At 40.8% G+C, this 13,143-nt stretch overlaps 1 protein-coding gene across 1 annotated transcript; it reads right to left on the bottom strand.

The window, feature by feature from the left end:
- Nucleotides 1–1,787: 1,787 nt before the first annotated feature.
- Nucleotides 1,788–12,660, bottom strand: klhl23 (kelch-like family member 23). Its single transcript, XM_067987510.1, has 3 exons — nt 11,430–12,660; nt 10,945–11,097; nt 1,788–7,597 (listed from the first exon to the last, which is right to left on the bottom strand). Exons 1-3 carry the CDS (start codon nt 12,658–12,660, stop codon nt 7,287–7,289), a joined length of 1,695 nt encoding a protein of 564 aa, XP_067843611.1. The 3' UTR covers nt 1,788–7,286.
- Nucleotides 12,661–13,143: the final 483 nt, after the last annotated feature.

Below are 13,143 nucleotides of genomic sequence, written 5' to 3' on the forward strand. Positions count from 1 at the left end.
TTGTCATCTTCCAAAATTCTATAGATTATGGAACAGTTCCTTCAGATTGGAGGGTGGCAAATGTAACCCCACTATTTAAAAAAGGCGGGAGAGAGAAAACAGGGAACTATAGACCAGTTAGCCTAACATCAGTAGTAGGGAAAATGCTAGAGTCTATTATAAAGGATGTGATAACAGGATATTTGGAAAATATTAATGGGATTAGACAAAGTCAACATGGATTTATGAAAGGGAAATCATGTTTGACAAACCTACTGGAGTCTTTTGAGGATGTAACTGGTAGAATAGATAAGGGAGAACAAGTGGATGTGGTTTATTTGAATTTCAGAAGGCCTTTGATATTGTCCCATATAAGAGGTTAGTGTGCAAAATTAAAGCACATGGGATTGGTGGTAACATATTGGCATGGATTGAAAATTGGCTAACAGACAGGAAACAGGGAGTAGGAATAAATGGGTCTTTTTCGGGGTGGCAGGCAGTGACTAGTGGGGTACCGCAGGGATCAGTGCTTGGGCCCCAGCTATTCACAATATATATCAATGATTTGGATGAGGGAACCAAATGTAATATTTCCAAGTTTGCTGACGACACAAAACTAGGTGGGATCGTGAGTTGTGAGGAGGATGCAAAGAGGTTTCAAGGCGATTTAGACAAGTTGAGTGAGTGGGCAAATACATGGTAGATGCAGTATAATGTGGATAAATGTGAAGTTATCCACTTCGGAAGGAACAACAGAAAGGCAGAGTATTATTTAAATGGTGATAGATTGGGGAATGTTGATGTACAAAGGGACCTGGGTGTCCTTCTACACCAGTCACAAAGCAAACATGCAGGTGCAGCAAGCAGTTAGGAAGGCAAATGGTATGTTGGACTTCATTGCAAGAGGATTTGAGTACAGGAGCAAGGATGTCTTACTGCATTTATACAGGGCCTTGATGAGACCACACCTGGAGTATTGTGTGCAGTTTTGGTCTCCCTACCTAAAAAAGGATATACTTGCCACAAAGGAAGTGCAGCGAAGGTTCACCAGACTGATCCCTGGGATGGCAGGACTGTCATATGAGGAGAGATTGGGTCAACTTGGCCTGTATTCACTCGAGTTTAGAAGAATGAGAGGGGATCTCATTGAAACATATAAAATTCCGACAGAGCTAGACTGACTGGATGCAGGAAGGATGTTTCCCCTGGCTGGGGGGTCCAGAATGAGGGGTCACAGTCTCAGGATACGGGGTAGGAGATTTAGGACTGAGATGAGGAGAAATTTCTTCACTCAGAGGATGGGGAACCTGTGGAATTCTCTACCACAGAAGGCTGTGGAGGCCAAGTCACTGAATATATTTAAGAAGGAGCTAGATAGATTTCTCGACACAAAAGGCATCAAGGGGTATGGGGAGAGGGCGGAAATATGGTATTGAAATAGAGGATCAGGCATGATCATATTGAATGGCGGAGCAGGCTCGAAGGGCCGAATGGCCTACTGCTGCTCCTATTTTCTGTGTTTCTATGTCAGTAAATATTCATGCCTTAACTTGTGCTCTTCTTTAAGTCATGCAAATTCTTCCGTATCTCTAACCAGTAGATGAAACCAATTCAATTCTTTCAGTAACACAGTGTCACATTTGGTAGCTCCTGAGCACATCCTTCCTCACCAATACTCAGTTATATATGTTACCAGAAAACACAGATCCTGGTTTGTAAATGGTGCTTGTGAGATTTTCATCTTGACATCATTCAGTTTAAATTGAATGCTAAGGATCAGGGATAAACAAATATCTAATTGTCCTTTTTTTGCTGATTTTATTAAGTGCATTACACAATTACACAATTGTGAACAGGAATCTGTTTCTGTATATTACAAAAACCTGATTGCTCTGCTTCAGCAATATAAAATCTGCAACAATAGATGTAAAAATGTTAATTCAGTTGCCTTTCAACATTTTGCAAATAAAATCCAGCATGAAATACACAATTTCTTACCTATACATTTACCAAGTATGTAAATTGCTTTCAAGCCACAGAACACTTTATTTCGATTTCAAAATACTTTATTGTGCAGATTGGGTACTTCTTTTACCTCTGGAATAGGTTGAATTGAGCCCAAATTGATGGGATGTGGGATCTTAAGTAAAATAAGTTTTGACAGTCACAATCCATATATTCAGTGTGGGCCTAAGTATGAAACGGCTCACAATTTACACAAATGGCAGCAGGTTGACAATTTTGGATAACTGAGAAAAGTCTGGTGTGGAAAATAAAATATGTAGACTGCTACATATGTACTCTTAAAAAAGAGAAGGCTGAGAGGTGACCTGATAGTGGCCTTTACAATTATGAAGGGGTTAGATAGGGTGGATGTATAGAAGCTGTTTCCACTTGTGGGGGAGCCCAAAACTAGGGGCCATAAATATAAGATAGTCACTAATAAATCCAATAAGGAATTCAGGAGAACCTTCTTTACTCAGAGAGTGGTTAGAATGCTGAGCTTGCTACAACATGGAGTAGTTGAGGCAAATAGCATGATGCATTTAAGGGGAAGCTAGATAAGTACATGAAGGAGAAAGGAATAGAAGGATATATTGATAGGGTGAGATGAAGTAAGGTGATGGAGGCTCGTGTGGAGCATAAACATCAACATGGACCTATTGGGCCGAATGGCCTGTTTCTTTGCTGTAAAAACTATGTAATACAATGTAATATGTATGCTACAGTATTAGGTATGCTTCTGAGGTTGAGGTGAAGTCATATCACTGAACAGAGTAGAGGAAGTTTTGCTTAGCATTCTGCAATGTTATCCCTTGATATGCACCAAAAATCTAAACAAATAAGATACCCCCTTCATAATTGTAAAGGCTGCTTTCAAAACCAGCTCCCTAAGAGAAATTAACAATTTTGTCAACTTAAATCAAGTAATCACAGTGGGACTAAAATTTCTGTCTGCTAACTTTAGTGAAAAAATAAAGTATTTTGAAAGTGGTTACATTTTTGGATCTTTCTAAACTGTCTTAACCTGCATTATTTTAGCTCTCCTATCTTAGATTGCTTTCATGGGTGAATGTCAACTCCACAAACTGTCAAGAGTGTCTATCTTTGCCTTGAAACCTACGTAAGCAATAACCCATTTGCTAATTGCTTTTAGGTACCAGGCTATCTAATGCCTACACAAGATCTCACATCAGTCTTTAAAAGCAATAGACATTTAAAGTATAAAATATGAAGTGAATTTATTACACAAATACTAAACAAGTAAATAATCTAGCAGTGATGTAATATAGTTACATTCATCCAGTAGCACATATTTTATCTAACTCATTGATTAGACAAAATAATTAAAGATAGCAACTCTAAGAACTAAATTAATCCTTTGTAAATTACTTTTAAATACACACAGTATTACTTTTGCCTTTTGGAAATTTTGAACAGTTGGTTCTTCTCAACTGATCTCCTGGTTGCTTTGCTGAGATTTTTAAATTGTTCCTCTAATAAGATTTTCCAACTGCCTTCTGCAAACTGCCAACTCCTTTTCAGCCAGAAAGGAGTTACTGGGACTTCATGGATTTTGGGTAACTAACTAATTTAACGCCGAGAAGTGTGAAGTGATACATTTTGGTAGGAAGAATGAGAGGAGGCAATATAAACTAAATGGTACAATTTTAAAGAAGGTGCAGGAACAGAAAGACCTGGGGGGTGCACATACACAAATCTTTGAAGGTGGCAGGACAAGTTAAGAAGGTTGTTAAAAAAGCATATGGGAATCCCGAGCTTTATTAATAGAGGCATAGAGTACAAAAGCAAGGAAGTTATGCTAAACCTTTATAAAACACTGTTTAGGCCTCAGCTGTAGTATCGTGTTCAATTCTGAGCACCACACTTTAGGAAGGATGTCAAGGCCTTGGAGAGGGTGCAGAAGAGATTTACTTGAATAGTGCCAGAGCAGGTTAAGAGGAGATTTGATAGAGGTGTTCAAAATCATCAAGGGTTTTGATGAGTAAATAAGGAGAAACTGTTTCCAGTAGCAGAAGGGTTGGTAACCAGAGGACACAGATTTATGGTGATTGGCAAAAGAACCAGAGGCGACATGTGGAAACATTTTTTTAAGTAGCGAGTTGTTATTTTCTGGAATGCACTACCTGAAAGGGTGGTGGAAGCAGATTTAATAATAACTTTCAAAAGGGAATTGGATAAATACTTGAAGGGCCAACAATTACAGGGCTATGAGGAAAGAACAGGGGAGTGGGACTAACTGGATAGTTCTTTCAAAGAGCTGGTACAGGCACAATGGGCCAAATGGCCTCCTTCTGTATCATACTATGAAACTATTTACATTCAAAAAAGAACTCAATCAAATACAAACTGATCCAACCATGAAATCAGTATATATTTGAAAATTACATGTTAGACTCCTTCTTAAGCTTGTTACAAGGGACAATATTTTGGAAGGATGGTCCTGATGGTCTTGGCTCAAGACTCCAGTCTCAGCTGGCTGTTAAACTCCTCATGTGCAATGACTGAATTAAAAAACGCAGCTAGCAAACCAAAACCCAGAGAAAAATATATCATTTTTGTCATAGTAGAAAAATGCCACTTTTTGCTCCCCTAACATTAGCAAAAGCAGGGATTTCACTCTCATTGTGACAAATGAAATCCTGAAATGTCCACTTTTACAACTGTTATAGTACAGCAAAAAGTGCCATTATAATACTAGTTTCTTTTTCATTTTACTAGAAATACTGCTTACATATTCATAAATCATAAAATACCAGCTGATCTTACATAGCGTTGCCTTTTCTGTTAAACCACAAGGAGACACCGACCGGGTTACCCCAGTGTCATCAACTAAAATAAAAGAAATCTAAAAGAAAGTGCCCCCTTTTTTAGAGAGGCACAACTAATAAAACCCAAATCACACAAAACAAGGAAACTTAACAAATTAAATAATATTATTTCCACTATCTATGACACACTCCAGTCCCTGCAGTGCCCACCTGTCGTGGAAGGCCTTAAGCATACCGGTGGACACCGTGTGCTCCTTCTCCAGGGCCAACCAGGCGCGGACAAAGCCGCGGGAGAGAGGTAGGCAACCAGAGCGACCACCCACCACGAGCCGCGCCAACCTGGACCCGTGGATGGCCACCTTGGTCAGGAGCAGCCCCAAAAGGAGGCCCTCCGTCTTGCCCTCCGTCTTGCACATTGGTAGTCAAGACCAATTTGAATTTTGGAAGTCAACAGGATTAGAGCATGGAGGATATGGAAATAATGTAGGGGAGAGGGAATGGAGAAGAAGAGTAGGCAAAGGAGAGGAAACAAAGAGAACAGGGAGGGGTAAAGGTGGGCAGCTGGGAGAGGGAGAAGGCAAGTGGAGGAGAGTAAAGGGGCAGGGAGGAGAGAGGGAGGATGAGGAAAGGAGAGGAGGATGAAAGAGATGGGGAGGAATGGATGTGGTTAAGGGTTAGAAAATCATCTTGGTGGGGTCATCTCAGCCTGTTGGGGGATTCGGCACCCCGAAAGACTGCGTGGAGCAGGGCAGTTTAAACTTGATGTCAATGGATGCAGTCTCAGGATTCTTTCTGCACTGTTGTCCAGAAGGACTCTATGAATAGATATATGTGAGTAACTACACTACACTCTTTCACTACTGAAGAGAGCTTCCAACAACAGAGAAGTTCCTGAATGTGTTAAACACAAATATTAGACAGATTTAAAATATTAAGATTTAGTTCTTTTATTTCATTATGAGGTGCGCAAAAAATTGTGGTTTGGTTGGTGCACGCTTTATTCTTCTTGATGCCAACCTACCTAGTGGCCAACTATCAGCATGAGTGGAGAGCCCGGCAAGAGATCTACCACATCAGAATCAGTAACCTGGACATCATAAAGAAGCAGTACGTCATGATGAGGCGTGGCAGGCGAACATAAAGAGCAGCTGTTATGGTCGGACTCAGTTCAATCCACACAATTTGTCTTCAGATAATATTATAAAATAAAGCATATTATGCTTGCCTACATCAGCGGGTTGTCTTACTTAGCTTAGGCAAGATAGCTTCTATCGGACCTTTTTTAACTTTTTGGGCTCTGCAAAAGCCCTCACAGGTTTCTCTTTAACAAACTGGCTTTGCAGCCTTCCTGTTTCAAAAGCCTCCTTGTCCCCATTTCTATCTGTGCCTTATCTCTGTTCAAGTCAATGGGACCAAAGATATTCCAAAACAATGGAGGTGAGGTGTTTTCCAATTGCCGAGACAATATAACAAATTGCTTGTTATTTACAATCTATCGGCAAACAATATCAAAACTAGCTCATTAGCATCTTAACTACCTATCAAGTCAGAGACTTTTTAACCTGTGTGAATATACTATGCTTTTTAAAAATCCAACATTAGAAGTAACTTTTTCAAATCTTTTCTATGAAAAAATGGCCAGAAAATCACAAAACGTGATATTTAACGGGAGCTAATTTCTATCAGGTCACTATAATTTCCTCTGTAAAACTATCACATCATTCTCTGAATGTTTATTAACGAGGCCTTAACAATCAAAAGTTTGTAACTAATTTCACACTTTTTTGAGAGGGAAGTAAAAAATATTGAATACTGTAGAAAAGGAAACAAATTATGCTTTCAGTTTATCCTCCAGTTTTCTGTCACTTTTTTTAGCACATGTCTCTGCTGTTGTTGCCACTAAACAACACCAGAGAATAGCCTTCCATATAGTAAAATCATGGTTTTTTATTACTCTGCGGTATAGTGTGCTGTTTCATCAGTATGCTTTGTCTATGGACTGTAGCAACAATTATTTTTAAAAATGAATGATGTGGTGTGAACAGATTACCCAATAGGAAGCAGTGGGATGAAGGACTTATACTGAATGTGGTGCATTGGTGACTGCATCACTTGTAAATTCTCAGACCTTCCTCACTTATGGCATGAGTTCCAGAGAGGTGATTCCACAATCTGACACTCCTAGCAGAAAGCAGTGCTCATAGGAGGTACATTTCAGGAAACTGCAGGCACACAGCACGTAATGTGCTCCCTGTGAGCAGTGCTCCCCACTAGGAACACCAAATCATAGAATAATCCATATATTTGACAGCTTCCCACTGAGTATTTTTTATATCTCATTTATAGTGAGTTTCAGGCATTATTTCACTCATCATAACTCATTTTTGCCCACAGAATTTGTGAGTTATTTCCTAGGGCGAAACAACTGTCATAACTTATCACCACCAGTGAGATATTCTCTAGTTTATCCACTGGTCCATATCACTTCAGATTGTAAATATAATGTTTTTATCATTATACATTATATACACTTACACAGCCATGTGAACGCATGGCACTAGGCAGATTCCCTATTATTTCCCAAGAATCTTGTTCAGGGTCATATTTCTCAACACTCTGCAGGTAAATTCCCTTAGAATAAGAATATCCACCTGTGACATAAATGCAGCCATTCATCACCAATGCACTGCATTCCATCCGTCTTTCATTCATTTGGGCTATCTGTTTCCATTCGTTCTTTTCTGGATCATAACAATCAGTGATAGTTGTTTGGCCACCAACAAGGTAAATCTTGTTGTATAAAGCCACAGAGCACAGCCCATACTCTAGAAAAAAAAAACATACATCTGAATTATAAACATTTGTCCAACAAAAGCTGTGTCCCTTTACCAATAACCATTTCAAATATCTTTTTCCTGACTCTCAAACCTCTGAAGGTTATGTTGTTTAGTTTTCAAATCTGCTGCTATTAAACAGATCACAACAGGCTCACATTATGTTATTGATTCCAATCTTTGTCCAATTTGCTTTTGGTTAAAGTATTTTGTTTTCTCAAACATAAACCTAACAATGCCCAGAAGAAGTTTAAGATAAAATTTTACTTCGGGGTATTCAAGGTACAGCTATAACTGGTGTTATACCACTGTGTGATTAATTCTGACTTCCTGCATCCCTGTGGCAATACCTGTCCATGGATTTATTTAGTGCAACATTACTCACTGATGTTTTTAAAGGCTGCAATGTTTTGCTCAAGGCCACTCTTACAACAACACAGATCTCAGGGGCCCCACCTTCAAAAGAGCAAAGAGCTCTGTGCAGGCAGTGGAGACAATTTCAATGCATATGGTTGAGATGATGGAGAAGTGGGAGGAGTCCATCAAACACACCTGGAACACATTTCAGGAAATTTCTCCTGGCATGCAGAACACCCTGGAGAGAGTGACAGTTCAGGAGGTTTTTGCAGCAACAAGGCACCAGGAGTAGCTACTAAGGACATTGATGACTTCTGGAGGGCAGCTACCACTGCCTCAGTAGATGTCTTGAGGCTTAATGTCACACTTAGGTAGGATTTCTAAGATCTGATGGGGCTATAATAACACTGGCCAGTAGCACCTCAGAGCCTGTGCCCTATACCAGTGGGCTGCAAGGGGTGGTCACAGATGTCACTGTCTCTCCAGAGAGTGACAATGAGACTCCCTCCAATGCCTGCACAGATATGGGCCAGGCACCATTTGACATTGCAAGATAAAGGCTCCAGGAATGTGGTCCCTCTGGAACCACTGAGATGCAGTCACCTATGGTCCATAATGCTTCAGGGAAACCATCCCCACCACACATCACGCATCCTTTTCTCACTCAGGGATCCCCTTGTAGAAGTAGTTGAGTAAGTCCCAGAGCAAGTAAGTTGAAAGGAAATTCCAGCCCCTTGTTTAAGTAAGATGACCCACTGATTTGACGAAGTGTGCTTTCTTTTGTATCATTATGCAAAGATAAGTTGTACCAATTGAATTAAGTGAATTAAGTGTTTGCTCGGTCTCCCTTCCAAAAGACTGAAGCAGTATTCATGCGAAAAGCGTAATTATTCAGTCTAGATCACAAGGGATGCTTTTGATACATTCCTCAGTGGTACTATTGTATGAGTAGATACATAGCAGTGTGACGCTCATAAAAAGTAATATGGTCAGAGTGTTTAGGGGAGCAACTAATGCTGCTGAACCCCAGAAAGTGTCTAAGGCAGGCCCAAATTTATAGAAGTACTAAAAGACCAATTTTTGATGGACCAACCTGCTTTTTCTTGTCCTTGACTGCTTTTATATTCTTAAGCAGAAGGTAAGTGAGAGACATTTTAACTTTATTAGTGACACTAATTACATTAGTGACTATCTTATATTTATTACCCCTAGTTTTGGATCCCCCCTATTTGCATGGCTTGGTCACAGAGTAATCGAATCCAAGCTCACAACAAAGGTCACTACAGTTGGACAGAAACACTATAGGAAGAAGAAAACAACAACAATTTGCATTTATATAGCGCCTTTAACATAGTAAAACATCCCAAGGCACTTCACAGGAGCGATTACCAAAAAAAATTTGACACCGAGCACCATCAGGAGATAGTAGGACAAGTGACCAAAAGCTTGGTCAAAGAGGTAGATTTTAAGGAGCATCTTAAAGGAGGAGAGAGAGGCGGAGAGGTTTAGGGAGGAAATTTCAGAGCTTAGGGCTTAGGCAGCTGAAGGCACGGCCATCAATGGTGGAGCAATTAAAATCGGGGATGCACAAGAGGCAAGAATTGGAGCAGCGCAGAGATCTCAGAGGATTGAGGGGCTGGAGGAGGTTACAGAGATAGGGAGAAGTGAAGCCATGGAGGGATTTGAAAACAAGGATGAGAATTTTAAAAATCGAGGCTTTCCCGGACCGGGAGCCAATGTAGGTCAATAAGCACAGGGGTGATGGGTGAACGGGACTTGGTGCGAGTTAGGATATGGGCAGCAGAGTTTTGGATGAGCTGAAGTTTATGGAGGGTGGAAGATGGGAGGCCGGCCAGGAGAGCATTGGAATAGTCAAATGTAGAGGTAACAAAGGCATGGATGAGGGTTTCAGCAGCAGATGAGCTGAGGCAGGGCAGAGACGGGCGATGTTACAGAGGTGGAAGTAGGCCGTCTTGGTGATGGAGCGGATATGTGGTCGGAAGCTCATCTCAGGGTCAAATAGGTCGCCAAGGTTGCGAACGGTCTGGTTCAGCCTCAGACAGTGGCCATGGAGAGGGATGGAATTGGTGGCTAAGGAATGGAGGTTGTTGTGAAAATGTTTGCTCATCCAGTCCTGGATGTCAGACAAGCAGTATGACAAATCAGAGACAGTGGATGGGTCGAGGGAGGTGGTGGTGAGGTAGAGCTGGGTGTTGTCAGCATACATGTGGAACCTGACATCGTGTTTTCGGATGATGTCGCTGAGGGGCAGTATGTAGATGAGAAATAGGAGGTGGCCAAGGATAGATCCTTGAAGGACACCAGAGCTAATGGTGCGGGAGCGGGAAGAGAAGCCACTGGATAGATAAGAATGGAACCAGGCGAATGCAGTCCCACCCAGCTGGACGACGGAGGAGAGGTGTTGGAGGAGGATGGTGTGGTCAACCGTGTCAAAGGCTGCAGGCAGGTCGAGAAGGATGAGAAGGAATAGTTTACCATGGTCACAGTCACATAGGATGTCATTTGTGACTTTCATAAGGGCCGTTTCACTACTGTGGCAGAGGCGGAAGCCTGATTGGAGGGATTCAAACATGGCGTTGCGGAAAAGATGGGCATGGATTTGAGAGGTGACAACACGTTCAAGGACTTTGGAGAGGAAAGGGAGGTTGGTGATGGAGTGGTAGTTTGCAAGGACAGAGGGGTCAAGGGTGGGTTTTTTGAGGAGGGGGGTGATGATGATAGATTTAGAAGGGAGGGGAACAGTACCTGAGGAGAGGGAACCGTTTACAATATCAGCTAACATGGGGGCCAGGAAGGGAAGTTGGGTGGTCAGCAGTTTGGTGGGAATACATGCTCTAAAACAATTTAGACATGCTCCAAAACAATTTTAGAGCATGTCAAATAGTGCATTGGGCAGCAGATGTGAAAATACAAAACCAATAAAAAAATATTAATTTCAGTTTAAAAATGCTGTAATATACCTGGGTGTGGAGTTACGGTGACTATCGTCCATTCATTAAGATCCGACCTGTAACTCTGAATTTTATCGTAGGTGGAGCTCCCTCGGTAACCATGGTGACCTCCTGTTACGTAGACGACGTCCCGAAGAACGCAAGCTGTTGCATTTCCAACCCCTATCCATTAGATTTCTATTAGTAACAGCCCAGTGACAGAACAAAAACCTCGCCGAGGGAATAGTAATTCCACCAGCATATTTGAACGAATGCAAGCTACATTTTAAATGATGCTCCACTAAGTTAATTGCTTTTAAACTGAAATAAATCTATGTATCAAAGTACTCAAAACATAAATAGAGATGTTATCCCTTCTATCATTTACTTTAAAAAAATCTAAATTCTAGCATCATTCTTAAAGATATATGGTGTCAGAGTCTCATTTAATTTTAATCAAAAGCTCTATAGGGATTAAATCTACTTGATTATTTACAGTGAAAGTTGTTACATACCTTTTAGCATGTTTACAATCGGAATCCATTTCTTTTTCAGAGGATCATAAAATTCTGCGTCTTGTGCTGGAGCCCCACCTCTGTAACCGCCCATCACATAGATACATCCTTGCATCATCACTGAGCAGTGATAGTAACGAGCGTTCAACATTGGGCTCCCTTCTATCCAGTTATCCCTTTCAGCATTATAAATCCACATTGTGTCCAGGGCCTCCAGGTTATCTGAACTGTAACCACCTGTTACATAAATGTTTGGCCCCAAAACAGAAACACTGTAACTTTCCCTTGTGTGATCGGGCATCTGTGAACCCTGTGTCCATGAATCGATCAATGGATTCCAAATGTGGACCTCTGAAAGCGGATGCCAATAATAACCACCAATTATATACATATCACACGTTGACTTTTTGCAAGGTAATGAATTCACGTTATCACTTTCTTTTGGTTTTAAAACATGGCATTTTAAAAAGTGCATCTTAATGTCACTGGTGAGAAGATGTCGCCCGTTCAATTCAAGTGCTGTTCTGAGGTACAATTCATCCAAATCAACTTTAACGTATTTTAACAATCCCATCAAACATTCAATTCTATTTTTCACGTCATATGCAATCCACTTAATAATGGCTTCCAGAAGTATGTCTTCTTTCCACACATTAAGGTTATCCCTGGACAGAATGAAGAAGAGTTTGTCCTTGCTGATGTCTAAGAATTCATCCTGTCTTGATACTTCTTCAAATCTAGAGAGGATCATCCTTCGAGATTCTTTTTCTAAATCTGGGCAAACGTGGAATTCTCCAAAAGAATGCATTCCCAGACAGTTGTCAACATCTAGATGCCTGGCCAGAAAGTTTTCACATGCCTTTTTAACTGATATAAACTGTAGGAGATCTGCAGTCTCTAACAAGCTCTGGACATTTTTTTCTGTTATTAACACCTCTGATGTGTAAACATATCTTACAAGAGCATCCAAGATGGTGTGATCGATATTAGAAAGTTTAATAATTCTGGTGGCTTTTTCCCGCATATCTGCCGTGAACATTATTTTGAAATAAGTGCTGCAAGCCGCCAGTGCGACTCTGTGGCAGTGAAATAACCGTCCTGAGAAACATTCCAAAGTAACGTCTGTGAATAACTCGTTCAGATAAAACTCTTTAAAAGCACCAAGGAATTCCGCAGAATGATTTGTATCCTTAAATTCATAGGTATATCGTTCATGCTCTTTCACAGCCATATCTGTAAAAATAATTCAATTTGCTATTGTTAACCTCATATATGATTTTCTTTGACAATCTTTAGTGTACAGATTTAGTCTGTTCATATTTCATCTGCAAAGCGATGAGAAGAAGTCATCAATAGTGGCATCAAGTGACACATACTCATCAATAACTGCTCGCTGATGCTTACGTGTGGTTCCATCAGAACCACTTGGCTTCAAACCTTATCACAGCTTTGATCCAGGCATGGACACAAGAGTTGAATGACAGAGGAAAGGCGAGAGTAGCTGTCTTCAACATCAAGGCAGCATTTCAACAAGTATGGCACTAAGGAGCCCTAATAAAACTCAAGTGGTGATGGTGGGTGGGAGGGGTGGATGGAAAAATCCTAAGTGGCTGGACTCATACTTAACAAGGAAGATGGTTATGGTTGTCAGAGTCCTAGGACATCACTGCCATAGTGCATACAGGCTTCATAATGACCTTTCCTCTGTGATAAG

This window comes from Heptranchias perlo, chromosome 7 (genome assembly GCF_035084215.1).
Source record: "Heptranchias perlo isolate sHepPer1 chromosome 7, sHepPer1.hap1, whole genome shotgun sequence".
Lineage (NCBI taxonomy): Eukaryota > Metazoa > Chordata > Chondrichthyes > Hexanchiformes > Hexanchidae > Heptranchias > Heptranchias perlo.

Coding starts and splice junctions, on each gene's coding strand:
- klhl23 (XM_067987510.1), bottom strand. CDS start 12,660: ATGGCTGTGAAAGAGCATGAACGATATACCTATGAATTTAAGGATACA. Junction 11,098..11,429: donor GATTGTAAACATGCTAAAAG/GTATGTAACAAC, acceptor TCTAATGGATAG/GGGTTGGAAATGCAACAGCT. Junction 7,598..10,944: donor CACCGTAACTCCACACCCAG/GTATATTACAGC, acceptor TTTTTTTTCTAG/AGTATGGGCTGTGCTCTGTG.